A 16,657-nucleotide genomic window follows, 5' to 3' on the forward strand; every position below is an offset into this window, starting at 1 on the left:
GTTGTTTGTTTTATATCTGAGTTTATGTCACACATCATTTTTTCCTTACTTCTTCAAATTTTCCTTGCTGTTAACCTTGAAATGTCTGTGATTCAGTAGCTTGTAATTATACTTGAATTTTGAATACATACATATTTAATAAGGAGAAAATTTGATGTAGAGTGAGGATAGGTAAAGTACATTAAATTTTAGTGAGAAAAATAATCTCAAAATGTATAATTTGTAGTATGTGACTGTCAAGTTAAAAGTGCATCATGTTACATGAAGTGCAGGAAGTCTCACCTAGGTGGTGGGGCACGTTGTGTGCCCCGTGCTTGTGGGGGGACATGGATCAGCCTCTGATCCATGTAGGAAATGGCAACAAACATTTTGGAAGTGCTTGGAAAATGTTTACAATATCTTTTCCATATTTTACTTCATTTATATTTTTAAAATGCAGTTGCTGATATACAACTAATATTTTATATGTCAATTATACCACAATAAAAAATTTAAAAAGAAAATGCAATTGCTAATTTCTACATGCACACTATGACTTAGGCAAGAATTATATATTATATATCATATAATCATGTGCATAATTTATACATGCATATTCTAAACTGCCTTTGGATACACATAGTACCTAAGCAATGGAGAGGCCAGGACAGGTAAAGCCTGGTCCAGGCATGGAAAGAAGTTGCCTGCCTATACAGTTGTCTTAGACCCATATGTGAGCAAGGAAAAAACTTCAACTAAGTCATCGAGGAAATTTAAAAAAAGATGGATTAGTAATCGATAAAATAGTTACCATCAAATGGATATAAAGCCACATAAGAAATTCATTAAAATAATGAACACTCAGGGAAAATCATGGGGCTGGGTGTGTTTTGACAAACAACATAATTGCACTAGAGTTTGGAAAGGAAGAAAAGTGTGTAACAAAGGGACCAGACGGACTAACCATTGAGGATGCTGAGCAAAGCCAAATCAAAGGGAAAATTAGGTTATAAATGTATTGATAGTGGCAAATCCAAACATAAAAACAATAAAATTGTTGTGGAAAACACTAGATTTATAGAAAGTTTTGAGAAAGATACTGTTTATTAAAAAATACTGGGGTACAGAAAAGGTGAGGCAAAAAGGTATATTTTAAACAAAACAATTATGTTTTTTTATTTAAATTTTTATTTACCAACTATAGAATTTATTTAGCAGAATATATTAAATATTTAGGGTAATTGTAAATTTTCGTTTGTGTCTATTTTTTAAAATGGAATGATTTATGGTATCAGTGGGGCAAATAAGTAGCCAGAGTTTGTGAGATTTAAAATGTTTTTCTATTAACTGGTTAAGAGGTGGAACTGACTGATCGGTTCTTTAAAGGAACTGACTTAAAGACAAAATCAGAAAGACTTCATTCATTTTTTTAAAATTCTTGGTGAAATTTGATAACAGTATGGAAACTTCAGGGGTTGGCATATCTGTCGCATTCATTGTTTTTATCCCTGAGGACAAGCACAATGCTTAGTAAATATTTGCTGCATAAATAGTTTCATCTAAAACTACCCAACTGAAACTTCAATAAACAGAATCAAGAAGTGATAGATAGTTGGAAGTGGCAGGAAACTTAAGGAGAAATCACATGAATGGCTCACAACTTTTTGTATTGTATGTCTCTCACCTAAAGAGAAATTAAATTCCATTTACCTGAAAAACACATTTGCATGCGTGAAAATATAAACAATTTGTAAAATTGTAACAATGATGTTGCAGGATTTGATGCATTCAGACATTTTTAGCTCAAATGTTATTGGAATACTGTAGTCAAGTCATTCACAGTATATTTTAAATGCATAAAAGGAATGTCATTGAATAAATACAGCCTCTTAACAAATATGGGCATATACCTAGCAGTCATAAGGGCTGCTTGGAGGGTGTAGGCTCAGGCTAAGTAGAGAACCAGTGTTTGTCTACTTTTTCATTTTACACACGAGAACATGATTGACAAGAGATGGGAAGTGATTTGCCTAATGCCTTAATGTTTGACAATAACAGAACCAGGAACCAGTAAAATATAGGAGAAAGACTGCAGTGCAGAGAAGGACGATCTTGTCTAAATTCTAGCTTAGCTTACTAACGTTGTGACTTTCAGTCAGTCTCATCCTCTCTACGTAACCCAGCCGGGAATTAAAACCAGATTTGCTGACCCCCAAACAGCCTTCATGTGCACAGTGCTAAAAGCACTCTTTTTAAAAGATAGTCATTAGTTTCAGCCAAAATTTATTTATTTCCCATCCCTATACTATTTTCTTAAACAAATGTTGGTGAGTTATCCAAATGCTAAAAGGAAGAGAAAAAGAACAAGGAATCTAAATAATTCACAAACCGTGTTATCGACCCCTGGATATAAAATTATAAATTGTGCCAATAAAATAGTCAATTTTTCTATTAATTGGCATATTTCAGACATGTTGCCTTTTTATTACTTTATTTCATTGTTAAAATGTTGTAAACATTGGAGTTATTTCCAGGATTATAACCTGGCTCACAAGATAGCATTAAAATGGCTGTCAGTACTTCTTGGTCATTGGATGAACGTCTTACGCTGTTAACTAAACTTTTGCGGTAATTACGTGAATCTTTGTAAAGGACAGTAATGTAATGTAATGAACATCACTGCAGGCCCTAAGGAATGATTAAACACTGACACGTGCCACATATGACATTGTATGAAGATATAGCTGTCAATGCATCTGTAATGCCTCTGCAATTGATTTTCTACAGCACAGATTCCTTGACTTTTATTTTTCTGCCACACTAATGCTACACAGTTCTCCTTCTCAGAAACATAATTTTTTCATTTTAATCTCCAAATTGATTTGACAAAAGATAGTATGTATCCAAAGTTCCAAAATAAATACATCGAGATTCTCAAATTTTATAAAGGTACGTCATTATGAATATTCATTTTTAATGTAGTACCTTAAATAGGTAAAAGATTTGCTATCTGTCTTTTAAATTTTTCTAACACTTTTCATTTCATTTAAACATAGGCAAATTAAACACATGCCAGGAAATACCAGTCCAATATCTTAGTTCTGTGTTTGCCTTTGTTTGATTGATAAACATTACTCTAAATCTTCAAATAAATAATGTTCAGTTTTGAATTTTGTGCCATAAATCATTTTGTCGGGTTGTGTCCTAATCTTGTGATTCGATGTGGATTAAAGGACACAGCCTTTTAGGGCAGAAAAGAGCTGACTACCATTGTTGAGATCATGGCTAAACAAAAGCTTAATTTGCCAGCATTTTCGTCTGACCTCACTAAAAACACATTGCTGCCCAGACACCAGTAACCTCATGAGCACAACCTCTGGAGGAACAAAGCCTGTCTCGTTGTTGCGATGGCTATCGCTAACTCACGGGAGACTTTTATCAGAACATTTGTGACTGGAGCAGCGTTATCTTATCTTTTAACCAAGAGTGAACTGGCCTGTATTCTCACAGTCATTGAAAATTACTTTTCCTCAGAGTAAACTGCCTAACTAATAGCTAATTATTATTCTATTTTAGTAGAAAACAGCCACTTGTGGCAGTGTGGTTCAAAAAAGTCAAGAGATCTTGCCAAATTCAGTATCAACATGATATTATGAAGTAAGGCTATTGCTGAGGAAGACTGGAAACTTCTCAGCTTGTATCACAGGAAATCAGTCCAAACTAACGCTCCCATTTATGTGGGACAATTTGGTGGATGTGTTTAATATCACAGAGGGCTATAACTAGAGTAAACATTGTTCCAGTTTGCCTAGACTGTCTGTCCCAGTTAAATCTGTTGTCTGATGTAATTGTTAATAGTTCTCCCATTTACTCTAACACAAGTCATATAGTCACTCTGTGTGTACTTATATTTTCCAGTTTATTCTATATGTGGACATATAGAACATAAAAACTTCAGAGGCCAAGTAGCTACATAGGAACTCAATAATAAAAGAAACATCAAAGGTATAATCAGTGCTGAATAAAGGGTACAGTTGAGCACTATGAAATTCTTAGGAAAGAGAGAGAGATTAATCAGGGGGAATTTCATTTCAGAGGTATTTGAGCGGCACTTGAAAGAGTGCTATGCTGTACCTAAGCAAAGAAGAGGAGATGACATTTCACATGGAAGAGAGGATATGATTTTGCAAAAACAGTAAGTCAAGAAAGAGCAAGACGAATTGACTTACTCAACTATATATTAATATCTATGGACAGGTACTGAGAATGCCTTTAATGTAAATGGAGGTTAGATGTGACAGGCTTTGAAGAACTAACCACAAAATCTGGGCTTTATTCTATAGGCAGGGAGAATCAATGATGTAATAAAGAAATAGAATTTGAAAATGGAAAGAGGCTGGAAAAAGCTAAAAGAGTAAAAGGACACGCAGAGCAGAGTTAGAAGGCTGTATCAGTAATCCATGTATGAGCTGATAACTGAGAGCCAAACTAGGGTGTCTATAGCAGGAGTAGAATGGGGCTAATTCAAGTGCCATATGAAAGAAGGGAGAACTCAGCAATTTTCATTTGCATAAAGCTTTGTGTCTGAAAGTACATGGAATCAATTATCTTTGATTCTCTCCTACTTCCCAATGAGGTTTATAAATGTAGGCATTATTATATCTCTCTTCCATAGATCAGTAATTGAGATTCCAAGAAATTAAACAATTTCCAAAAATTCCTGTAGATAATTCATAGTCAAGGTGGGGGCTGTGTCTTGATTCTTTGCATTGAATGTGTGAGGTGAAGAAGAAAGAAGGAAAGAAAATTCCAAAGTACAAAATCTGAGCAACTGTGAAATTAAAGTTTCCGGGAGTGGAATTAGAAATGTCAGAAGACAGTTAAGAAATGAAAATGAGGGGTGGATGGCAAGCAGGTTTGATTTGAGCTGATGGTCAAATTACATTCAGGCCTCTCCGAAAAAGCACTGAGGAAAAGGAATAGATTAAGGTAAGAAAATGATCGAAGTCATAATAGTAGAAGTTGAAACCCAAGAAAATAAAAAGGGATGTTAGGGGAAGAGACAGATTAGAGCATATATGGCTAAACTTTGGGACACATTAACATTTAGAGTTTATAAACCAGGAAAGGAGATAAGTTGAAAAAATGGAAAATAAATAGACAAGATGCAAGATCCATGATAGAAAGCCAGCAAAAGGGATCGAGTCAAGAATGAAGTTTAAGCAGCAGAGTGGAGTGCTCTAGAGAAGTGGCAGAACAAGAGAAAAAAGTACTAACTTGACAATAAAATCATTTGTAACCTGCCAGAATGCTTTTGCAAGGGAGGGGGCAGGCACCAAATTTAAGGGGGTAAAAAATGAGTTTGTAATATAAAGGCAGTGTATTCAGTCAGGCGTCAGGCGTTCATCAGAGATATAGCCCTGGGGATACAAATAAATGTTAAAGAAGAGTTTTTCCCCATATCGAATGCAGGTGTAAGGTAAAGAAACAACGAAATGTTTGTTTTAAGGTACTCGGGAAGAGGAAGAAATGAAGGGACTTCACAGCAGAGTCAGGAAAAACAATTAACTATGCAAAAAGAGGAAGAATATCTTTTTATTTCAGATAAAAAGAAAGGATGAATACATACAAAGATACTAATGAAGAGAGAGGGCACAGGTTTGGCATCTTCTTAATGGCTTAATCTTCTCTTTAATAAAAAATGGGTTTGGAAATACTAAATTGAGGGAGATCGGCATGGACTGGATGGAGTTCGGATGTACTATAAGGAGTTAACAAGCGAAGCATAATCACTGACTTCCCAGTCTGGGGCTGTGTTAACCTGAATGTGTGGCTTTTTCCTGCAATGGTTGGGAATCTGTAGGGTCTAGAATAGGAAAATAGAGAAGTTGAGGATTTTTAATAAGAATGGTAGAATTTTTTCAGGATGGATTGTCAGATACATGAGGGAACAGAGAAACGTTGATTGAACTGGCCAACCATGGCATTGAGACTGGCCAGAAGGTGAGTGAAGTCTGAATGAACTGTAGAGAGTAATAAGAAGCAATGTTTCATAATCTGAAGGAGCTTGAGGCAGTGCAGTGCCATGAGGTGGCCTAGCTTTGAGATGAGGTAGAATGAGCAATACAGAAGAGATGGATATGAATAAACGAAGCACACAAAAGCAGTGGGTAAAGTTTTCTAAAAACCTGGAATGGAAAGACGGTGGCATAGATAAACACAATTCATCTCCTCGCACAGCCACATAAAAATGACGACTAAATTATAGGACAACCATCACTCAGAACCAGAAATCAAGTTGAATGGAAGCCTAACAACTACAGAATTAAAGAAACCACATCCATCCAGACTAGTAGGAGGGACAGAGATGCAGAAAAGAATGGTCCCACATCTACATGTGATGGATAAAAATTCAGGAGGGGTATCTTGGGAGCAAGGATCCCCAGCCTCACAGCAGGTCCCCCAGCCCAAGGTTCCAGTGCCAGGAAGGTAAGTCCCCATAACTTCTGGCTGCAAAACCAGCAGGGATTGATTCAGTGGGAGACATTTCTGGAGTCCCAAGCAGTTCCTCTTAAAGAACTCAAACACAGACTTACTCAGAATCATTCCCTCTGAGCTCCAGCACTGGGATGGCAGCTTGGAAGGCACCAGTGGCATACAGGGAGGAAATGAGTGTCTGGTATCAATGTGAGAGCTGGTGGACAGCTTTCTCCCAGACAGAAAGGGGGGCACAGGCCACTGTCCCTTTTCTGAACCCTCCACCCACAGAACTGGCAGGCAGGTGCCATTTCTGAGACTCAATCAACCTGGCTAACACAGTTTGCTTTGCCCTGGAGTTCCCCTGAGGCTCTGTCCCACCCAACTTACAGCTGTTGACTGTGGCTTTTTCATATAAATGGTCTTGGCTCATGCTTTACAACTTCCTAAATCCTTTCAAATAAGCAACAGCCAGCTTCAGTGAGCCCCCAGTCCCTGTACCTCTTGCTAAGTAGCACCAGGCCTGTTACTAGCAGCAGCCAGCCTAGATTCACAGCTTGACTTTGCCTGGGAATCTCCAATCCCAGCTTAAGTAGCAGCCATCTCAGATTGCTTTACAGGTCGGGCAGAGTGCCCTGGGCAAAACACAGGTAGGGGCTGACCTTGGCCTGCACCACCTGGGAAACCCCAGAGCCTGTGCACCCAGTGGACAGCTACAGACCATATCAGAGCACTACCATTCTACCCCTGCACCACTTATCTTCCACAGAGGGCGGAGGATGGTGGTCACTGGTCATAGCCCTTCCTTACAGCTGACTAGCCTGGGTAAATCCCTCCCATTGACCTGCCAACAGTAACAAGGTTCAGCTAAAAGGGGATGGTGTACTTAGCCCACACAAAGGGTGCACCTCAAGTACCCAGTTTGGTTGATAGGAAAGTCTGTGCCACTGGACCCTACAGGACACCTACTACATTAGGCCACACTACTGAAACAAAAAGTCATAGCAGCTCTACCTAATACACAGAAACAAACAAAGGGAGGCTGCCAAATGAGGAGAAAAAGAAGTGTGGCCCAAGTAAAAGAACAGATCAAATCTCCAGAAAAAAACTAAACAAAATGGAGATAAGCAATCTATCAGAGGCAGAGTTCAAAACACTGGTTATAAGGATGCTCAAGGAACTTAGTGAGGATCTCAGCAGCATAAAAAAGATCCAGTCAGAAATGAAGGATACACTAATTGAAATAAAGAACAATTTACAGGGAAACAACAGTAGAGTGAATGAAGCCAAGAATCAAATCAATGATTCGGAACATAAGGAAACAAAAAACAACCATGCAGAACAACAAGAAGAAAAAAAGAATATGAAAAATGAGGATAGTTTAAGTAGCCTGTGTTGCAACTTCGAACTTTCCAACATTCATATCATGGGGGTGCCAGAGGAGAAGGGAAAGAGCAAGAAATCGAAAATCTATTTGAACAAATAATGAAAGAACACTTCCTTAATTTGGTGAGAGAAATAGACATGCAAGTCCAAGAAGCACAGACTGTCCCAAACAAGATGGATGCAAAGAGGCCCACTCCAAGACACACCATAATTAACATGCCAAAGGTTAAAGATAAAGAGAATCTGAAACGCAGTTAGTTGGCTACAAGGGAGTTCCCATAAGACTGTCAGCTGATTTCTCCAAAGAAAACTTATAGGCTACAAGGGGTTGGCAAGAAATATTCACAGTCATGAAAAACAGGGACCTACAGCCAAGATTGCTCTACCCAGCAGAGCTTTCATTTAGAATTGAAGGGCAGATAAAGAGCTTCCCAGACAAGAAAAAAACTAAAGGAGTTCATCATCACCAATCCATTATTATATGAAATGTTAAAGAGACTTATTTAAATAAAAGAAGAGGATCAAAACTATGGACAATAAAATGGCAATAAATACATATCAATAATTGAATCTAAAAACAAACTAAGCACACAAGAAGAACAGAGACAGAATCATGGACACAGAGAGTGTTTTGATGGTTGCTAGCTGTGGGGGGGGGGAATGGGTGAAAGGTGAGAGAGGATTAGGAAGTACAAATAGGTAGTTACAGAATCGACATGGGAATGTAAAGTACAGTATAGGGAATGGAGTAGCCAAAGAACTTACATGCATGACCTGTGGACATGAACAATGGTGTGGGGATTGCCTGAGGGAGTCGGGTATGCTGGGTGGAGGGGGGCAAAGGGGAAGAAATTAGGGCAACTGTAATAGCATAATCAGTAAGATATAATTTTTTTTAAAGACCTGGAATGAGTCCTGCAAGTAACATCAAGGCTGAAGCGACAGGGAGTTGCATTCTGCCCTTTGTCTTTGTAGCCAGTCTGCCTGGAAAATTATTTCCGATGACTTGAGTCCAAATGAAGGTCTCTTCTCAAAACTCATAGCATGTATTTTCAAGTGCTTTCAGCAGATACTTGAGATTATATTGAGTAATCAAATCTTTTGTCTGTGTGTTTTTAGCTTATACTACTGGTTAGCTCCCATTCAGACCTAAACGTACTTTAAATGCCTTAAATTCAGTAGTGTGTTTTGTTATATAGGTATGTAAACTAGAAATTTCATCAGCTGACCTAATGCAGTTATTCCCATATGAATGCACTAATAGTGGCTATCTTCGGTCATTTGGGGTTACAGAGTGACCAATAATGGGCAGAAGTCAAAAGAGGAAAATAGAAAGTCAAGAGGATAGCTTGGCACTCAAGAGTCTAGATCCTATGCCCATTGTTGGGCATAAACCATGGAAAAAGTTCTGTACAATCCAACCCAAACACTTATTGTGAGTCTCCTTGTGCCTAACACTTTGCTAGACATGGTAGATCAGGAGGAAACCAAGGGCAGGACACTGGGAGCTTTCTGCCCCAAGTGCAGGTAATAAGGGAGTGCACCGTTTGTCGAAAGTGTTAAAATTTGAGTAAAGCTGTCTAGATTAAGGTCAGCTTTTCATTACCATAATGTGCCAGAACTTCTAAACTGAGAAATTGTGCTGATCTAAGTTCTGAAAAGTTGATGCAGTTACCGTTGAATTTTACCAACAATACATATGTAAACTTCAACTTAGCACAATTTTATTACTTAGTCTTCAGTAAACATTGTCTTCTGCATGGAAGTTAATTCAGAGAACTCCCCATTACACAGGTGGCCCTGACAGTAGACTCAGCTGTACGCATTCATTTAGAGAATGAGGCCACAAGAGTCTGGAATCCTACGCACTTGTTTTAGGCTCAGTGGGTGCTCCATCCATATGGTACTACATATATCTGTGTTAAAACAGTAGACTTAAGATAAAGATGGGAGCGTTGGGATTATAAAGATGAAGAAACAAGACTGACTGCAATTAGAAGGTGCTTCAACTCTATTATTGCAAAGAGCAAGGCATTCTGTGATCCCTCTGGAGTTCATTCATTTGGCATCTTTTTTACCTTTTTTTCAAAATTATGTTAATTCATCCTACTTTTCCTTTTTTATATGGTAATTTTTTATTTGTAATGTTTTTTACTGATGTGGTTATACCTGATGTGGTTACACATTGAAGTGCAAAACAAGAAGAATTTATTTTCTGGTCATTATTTTTTTTCTGTCTTCATTTCTTTTCTGGTCATTAGTATTATTCATTCTTTATGATTATTACCAAAAGTAATGTTGTCTTGCAGTGGAGGCAGAGGGTGCAAAGTGAGTCTTCTCCCCATGTCAGATGGCCTCGGTGCACCACTGCCGTGACTGACTCAGAGTCGAACAGAATCCACATTCGACCTCGGGACGTAGACAGACACTGTAATATGTACGCGCCACATACCCAACCACGACGTGTGCTGACACGGGGCCAGGGATATAGAAATACTGCCGGGACACGTCTGAGACAATGAGGAAAATGAAAGTGACCTCTAACCTGTAGTTGAAAAGCCAGAAAGCTTTCTTGCAAATTAGGTAAAATGGATAGCGTTTGAATCGGTAAAGATGATGAAGTAAGTAGGAATCCAGGTGAGGGCAATAAACACAGGCTCGGAATGGGGCATTCTGGGACACAGACATGGAACCAAGAGAAGTATGGTTTGACAGTGGTTCTCAACTGTCCCTCGGCATCGGACCAACCTGAAGAATTTTTTTAAAATACACCTGCATAGTTCACAGCCAGACATCCTGTGGAATCAGTTGGCTGAGATGGGCCTCAACAGGATAATACTAAGGATAATAGAGAATAACTGGCATTTAAAGGATAAAAAAGAAAAAATTCTTTTTCATGAATAAACTTTATCAAAGCTAAACACAGAAAGATTAACCCAGCCATATAACGTGTGTTCAGATCCCATGAAGGTCCACGGGAGACACAAGGAAGGTTAAAGTTCTCTGCTGTTTCTTTCACTCACTCTTTGAAGAGACCTCAGACAAATCACCACCCTTGCTCTCCAGAGTGTGTAGTGTGCACCAGCAGTATCAGCCTCACCAGGGCCTGGTTAGAAATGCAGAGTCCCAGCCTCCCCCCACACCTAACAATGCGTCAGCTTGTGCATTTGCACAAGATCCCTTGTGATTTGTATGCACAGTCTAGCTTCAGAAACAGGTTTAGTCCTGTAGTTTCCAGAAACATGCTCTGAGGAGTTGTAGGGTCTGCAGGTGCATTCACGGCCCAGGGAGGGTGTGGAACAAGGGCTCCTCCATCACACACAACGGAGGGAGACCGACTCTGCAATCCTATTTGGGCTGCAAGGTCAGATTTCATTGGAACAAAGGGTCTGTGACTTAAACATTTTTTCAATTAAAAAAGAAAGGAAGTTTAAAAAATAATAATAATCATTTCATTTTTCAAATGGAGAAACTGAGTAACAAAGAAAACATATGACTTTGCCGAAGTCCTATGCTGGGAATTGACAGATGTTTAAGTCTTCTGACTCCAGCTTCTTTCTACTTCCCCACTGTTCATTGAAGAAAGCAGCGCAAAAACACCAGAAATCTCCAGCCAACTGCTTGTGAAGTGCCCTCATGCACCACAGGTGTCTTCCAGCTGGGCCTTGAATTTCAAAATTGGTGCCTGTTCTTTACACTCATGCCTAGTAACTTCCTTTCAAAGCTCATCTAACCCAACGAAAAGCACTGTCTGCTTTGCTGCCTGAGACGCCTCCAGCTGCAGTTTTGTGTACACTGCTAACTGAGGGTACCCTGCAGGTTTGTTTATGGCTATTTCAGCTAATTATCTTGCCACCGACCATAGAGACAGATCTGGGTGACTGTTCAATTAAGAGTACTGAGAAGTAATTAGGGAGAATACCTGATTGCACAGCCCACTCCAGTGCTGACATAGCAATGTGAACATCAACTTCTGACCGTGATTAATCACATAACTAACTCTCCGACATGAAACTAGAGATCCCCCACGCATTACACACACCAGCGTTTTACGGTATTATTTCCTGAACCTCTGTAGTGAATTATTCTACATTCTGGTTTGGGTTTTTCAGTTTCAGCACACGTCTGTAAGAAACTCATCCTGTGTCCCTATCTGGTTCTGCAGTAATTTGATTAGCTTTTCTAAAAAGAAGACACATTTGGACCTGACTAAGCCTTGGGAAAGACATCTAAATGCCAGGTTGTGACCACAGCACTTCGTGCCAGAGCCAGACCCCAGGTTTCTAGATCCCTTTGTCCACGGGATAGATGCCTCACATTATAGCATCAACATTAAACATCTTTCTATAAGAAACAAATATTCGGCCATTCTTTCACAGTCATAGGACAGCCCCCATTATTATCATTTATATGAAAATCTTTGAACACCTGAAGATCAACATAGAAGAGCAATTTCAGTTAGGACTAATTGATATAAATTTCCCTTAAATTTAGAAATCCTGAAAGTTTGTGGAGAGGCAGGAGGGATAACGATCAGAAGACCCACCACACAGAGGAATTTTTAATCATTATTTTTCCACAGCACTAAAGTCAGTTATCTCAGGCAAGCAGGTGTAAGGATCCTACAAGTTTAGAAGACGAACCCTTAAATAATATTTTACAAATGAGGAGACAAAGGCTCAAAGAAATCAGGTGATTCAAGATCATATAATTGATTTGTGTGATATGAAAGTATTCTACAAAGCAAGCATAATTTTGGAAAAGTTATCGTTCTTTATTTGGTATCCTTAGGGCTAAGATGGAGATATCAAGGAAACGTAAAAGAATGTAAAATTAGACCAAATGTTTAAAACTGCAGTCGTATGATATTTGTTAGAGTTCATTATGAATTTTAAGATATTATTATTGAAAAAGGTCTTTTCTTTTAATACAGGCACAAGTAAAAGTATAATCTTGAATAATTTTTGTAGCTGGATTATATCTGTTCTATTTTGTTCAACTAGAGAATGTCTATTTGAAACCTATATCAAATCTTGCTTTCCCATATTTTCCTCACCTTTCCAACCTACACTGAAAACCCCTTTCCCTGGAAATGATTTTTATCTTCCATGTGAACCAGAAACTACGTTCCATACCTTTCTTTGGTCATATGTCCTTCAAAACAACATCTAGCACCTTCCTAGATGTTTCAGGTGTTTTATAAATAATTTGTGCATTCTCTTTGCTCCCAATAATTCCACTTCTGAGAGTTTATAAAAGGAACTAATAAGAGATACACTTGTCAGGTGAGCATCCAAGATATTCATTGTAGCATTGTTTAGATTGTGAAAATATTTGGAAAACCACCTCAAGTATTAAGTTGGCTATATAGATCATGATTTAATGATAAATGATATACTCTACAGACATTGAAAATAATGTTGTAGAGAGATAGTTCCTGAGTATTTTTCAGTGAGTACTTAGGTGGAAAGTAAAGGAGCTCTTAAAACAGCACGCGCAGTGGTTTCATGCTCCTAGAGATGCGCGCAAGTGGCGTCACCGATAGTTGAACCAAATTACGTGTGAGTGCGGGGATCGCCAGTGATTTTCAACATTGTTGGGGTACTCCTATGTCGTTTCTACAACGAGTAGTAAAAACTCATGAGAATTTTTAAGGCTATGTAATTAATTCAGAAAATAAGTTAGCATTGTGTTAACAGAGGAAATTTTACTGTCCAAATTTTTGTACTTTATTTTGAGAACCTCTGTGATGAGCTAGCAAAGTACATAAGTGTTATCATTAATCCTACAGTCTTTCCAACTAAGAAAGAGAATTATTAACTTAGTATTTCTGACACTAACAGAATACTGAAGTTGTCGATAATGTTATCATTTTAAGAATGAAATAAAAATGGAACTACGTTCACAAATTTCAGATGAGCTATGCACAACCCACTGAATTTTAAGGACTAGTTCTACAGTGGGGAAAATTAACTTTGGAAATAAATAAACTTCGTGTTAAATCTTGGCTCTGCCAGTTGCTAACTTCACAGGTTTGAGCAAAATGTAAGTGACTGGGCTGTGCAGATCAAATGAGTTCCTATATGTAAGACACCTAATAAGCAGGAAATACTGTTAGAACTTAACAAAATATAATTTTCACAAGCATGATCATCAATATTCTCGTCATCTGTGCCTCTTGTTAATGAAAAGTCACCTATAGCACAATGTCTTTACATGCCGGGCTGTACTAGTGCTGGTTCACAGGGCTCTGCTTCCCAGCGTGGACCCACGGCCCAGGTGGGCCTTGTGAAGGCGGGGATTCGGAGCAAATATGTAGTTGTGCTGCTTGACTCTGAGAAGGCCTCGGGCAGCTGTGGCTTCAGAAGCCCCCTTGTGAAGTCACTAAAACCATAGTGGGTGTTATAAATAGTGAGTACAGTGGCGTGTCGGTGTTTTCCCACAAACAGGAGTGACCATGGTCTACAGGTCCATCTCCCGAGAGGTGCTTTGTATATCTCTATTGATGACGATTTTCCGTTCCAACAAAGACACACTGTTTTGCTGCCTAGCTCTTAGTTTTAACTTGTTCTCTTGGAAAATAAGGATAATTCAGCTCTGCTTACCTCATGGGACTTAATTAGCTAGTACATATAAAGTATTCTAACCACATAATGTTACACAGACAGCACATGATATTATTAGAAGGCAGAATGTAATTACCTTGATTGGTATTTTTTCAGAAAGTACAGCTAATGCTCATTCCTACCCAATTGGAAAATTCTTCTACAGCCAATAATCGTTCACATTGGAATGTAATTAGCAAATCTAGAAAGTGGCCAAATGTCAGGATATCTACACTGATATTTAACATTTTTCACTTTAAAATTCTTTAGATAGAAATAAACTTCCTTCAATACTTACTACCTTATTTACTCCAAAACTGCAGGCAGTCTAATCAGCGGGGTAACAGTTTCTAGTGTCATTATGGCCGTTGAATGCATGTTAGTGTGTCTGGTACCGTAACTTAATGATTCACTTCTACTGGTAAGTCAGCGGGGGCTTGTCTGATGGAGGAGGGCATGCCAGGGAGGAACCCCCTCCTCTGTCAATACAGATAACCTGCATTTAGGACTTGTGTCTATATGTGCAGTTGTTTGGTTCATAGGCTCAAGTTGGTTTGCGCCCTCCAATGTTAGATTCAGTTTTCAGGACATGACAGCTGTTAATCTCAAAGCACAAAAAGTCATATATGTAAAGTCTCAGCTTAACAAATAATTTCTTAAGATATTAAGTGATTTTTCTTTTAGTTTATTTGCTAGAAAAATCTAGCACTTCATTTGAAATACACCTCTAAGTACCCTGCAGAATTTCACATTTTGAGTGAATTAATGAATAAAGGGAAGTGATGTCAGTATTGACTCCTAGAGAAAAGAGTCAGCAGGTACATATTAAAAAGACTTGTGTTTTATTACAGTAATTTTTGCCTAGAAATATTTGGGCATGTATGGAATCTTTAAGACATAAATATGCATAAGCCACAAAGCTTGCCTTTGAGAAGTTCAATCCCATGGGGATGGGGATGGCAGATGGACTGTCACCTGAGAGGCACTGAGAGTGCCACAGTGGACAGCCAGGCATGGGGCTGTGTGGGTGTGTAATTCCGATAATTTTACATGTTACTAAATTTAATTCAGAAGTTAATTAAAATATTTGACAGATATATTTTTCTTCTGATGAGATCATCACCCTGGTGTTCATTATTTTTTCACTTTCTCTTTTAGAGACGTCCAAGCAGATGGCCCGCAATGAAGTTTCGAAGAGGTTCTGGCCATCCTGCCTATGCGGAAGTTGAACCAATGGGAGAGAAGGAAGGTTTTATTGTATCAGAGCAGTGCTAAGATTTCCCGGACAGAACAGCACCAGTGCTGGATTACAGGTGTTAAGACTAAAATTTTGCCTAAACCGTTCAAACACACACGCACGTGCACACAAAGGAGCCCTAAGCTGCTGTAGCCTGAAGAAAACAAAATTTTTGGACAAGCCCCGCCCAGGAAGGGTGCAAGAAAGATTAAAACTTACACAAGATACTATTTCCCACTGAACCTAGAATTCCCTAGTGGGGTGGCATCTAGAGTTCGCTCAGAAAATCTCCTGTGGACTTATCAGAATTATGACAAGATTACAGTGCTGTTGGCTTAGGTGCAGGGTTGCCAAGGGATCGAAAAAAAAGATACTAATAACAAAACCATAGTTCACAAGGGATCTACACCTTTGATTCAAATATTCTTCTCTGATGTCTCAAAGATAACTGTGTTCCAAAGCCTGAACCCTTTCACTCAAAAGAGCAATGATGAATGTTTCAAGACTGCTGAGAAAAATAGTTTATGCAGGAGCAAAAACAAACACAAAATAAGAGATTTTCTACCTTTTCATCAGACGTGTGGCCAAAGGATTGTGGTTTTCTGGTCTAGATATACCTGTTCCAACAAGTTCATTACTTTATAGGATGAATCTTTTATCTGCACAGGAAATGTAAACTATGCTTCCCCCTTTCTTGTTAATGAATGCCCTTTCTATGATCTATGACAGAATTTTCAATCTTTTAGCCAAGGATTAGGAAAGAGGGAGTAGCAAATGAGGCTTTCCATTCTCACTCCTCAGAATAAAACTTCGGATTCATTTTACAAAGCGTGAAGTCCTATGAAGCCACAGTTGCTCTTGGCTGAAGGAAGCAAAAGGATGAATAGCTCCATAATCATTTTGGAAACAAAAATGTTAAGGGATTCTAAGTCTATGGGTATTTTTTTACTTTTTGCCATTTCAGTGCTAAAGA

At 38.5% G+C, this 16,657-nt stretch overlaps 1 protein-coding gene across 1 annotated transcript in view; it reads left to right on the forward strand.

The window, feature by feature from the left end:
• Positions 1–16,256, forward strand: part of PLXDC2 (plexin domain containing 2) — a 395,504-nt gene extending 379,248 nt beyond the window's left edge. The window contains exon 15 of the mRNA XM_024576153.4: positions 15,606–16,256. Within this exon, the coding sequence (XP_024431921.1) occupies positions 15,606–15,722 (117 nt within the window). The 3' untranslated portion in view covers positions 15,723–16,256. The remainder of the gene's footprint in view (positions 1–15,605) is intronic.
• Positions 16,257–16,657: the final 401 nt, after the last annotated feature.

The sequence above is a fragment of the Desmodus rotundus genome, chromosome 4, assembly GCF_022682495.2.
Source record: "Desmodus rotundus isolate HL8 chromosome 4, HLdesRot8A.1, whole genome shotgun sequence".
NCBI lineage: Eukaryota > Metazoa > Chordata > Mammalia > Chiroptera > Phyllostomidae > Desmodus > Desmodus rotundus.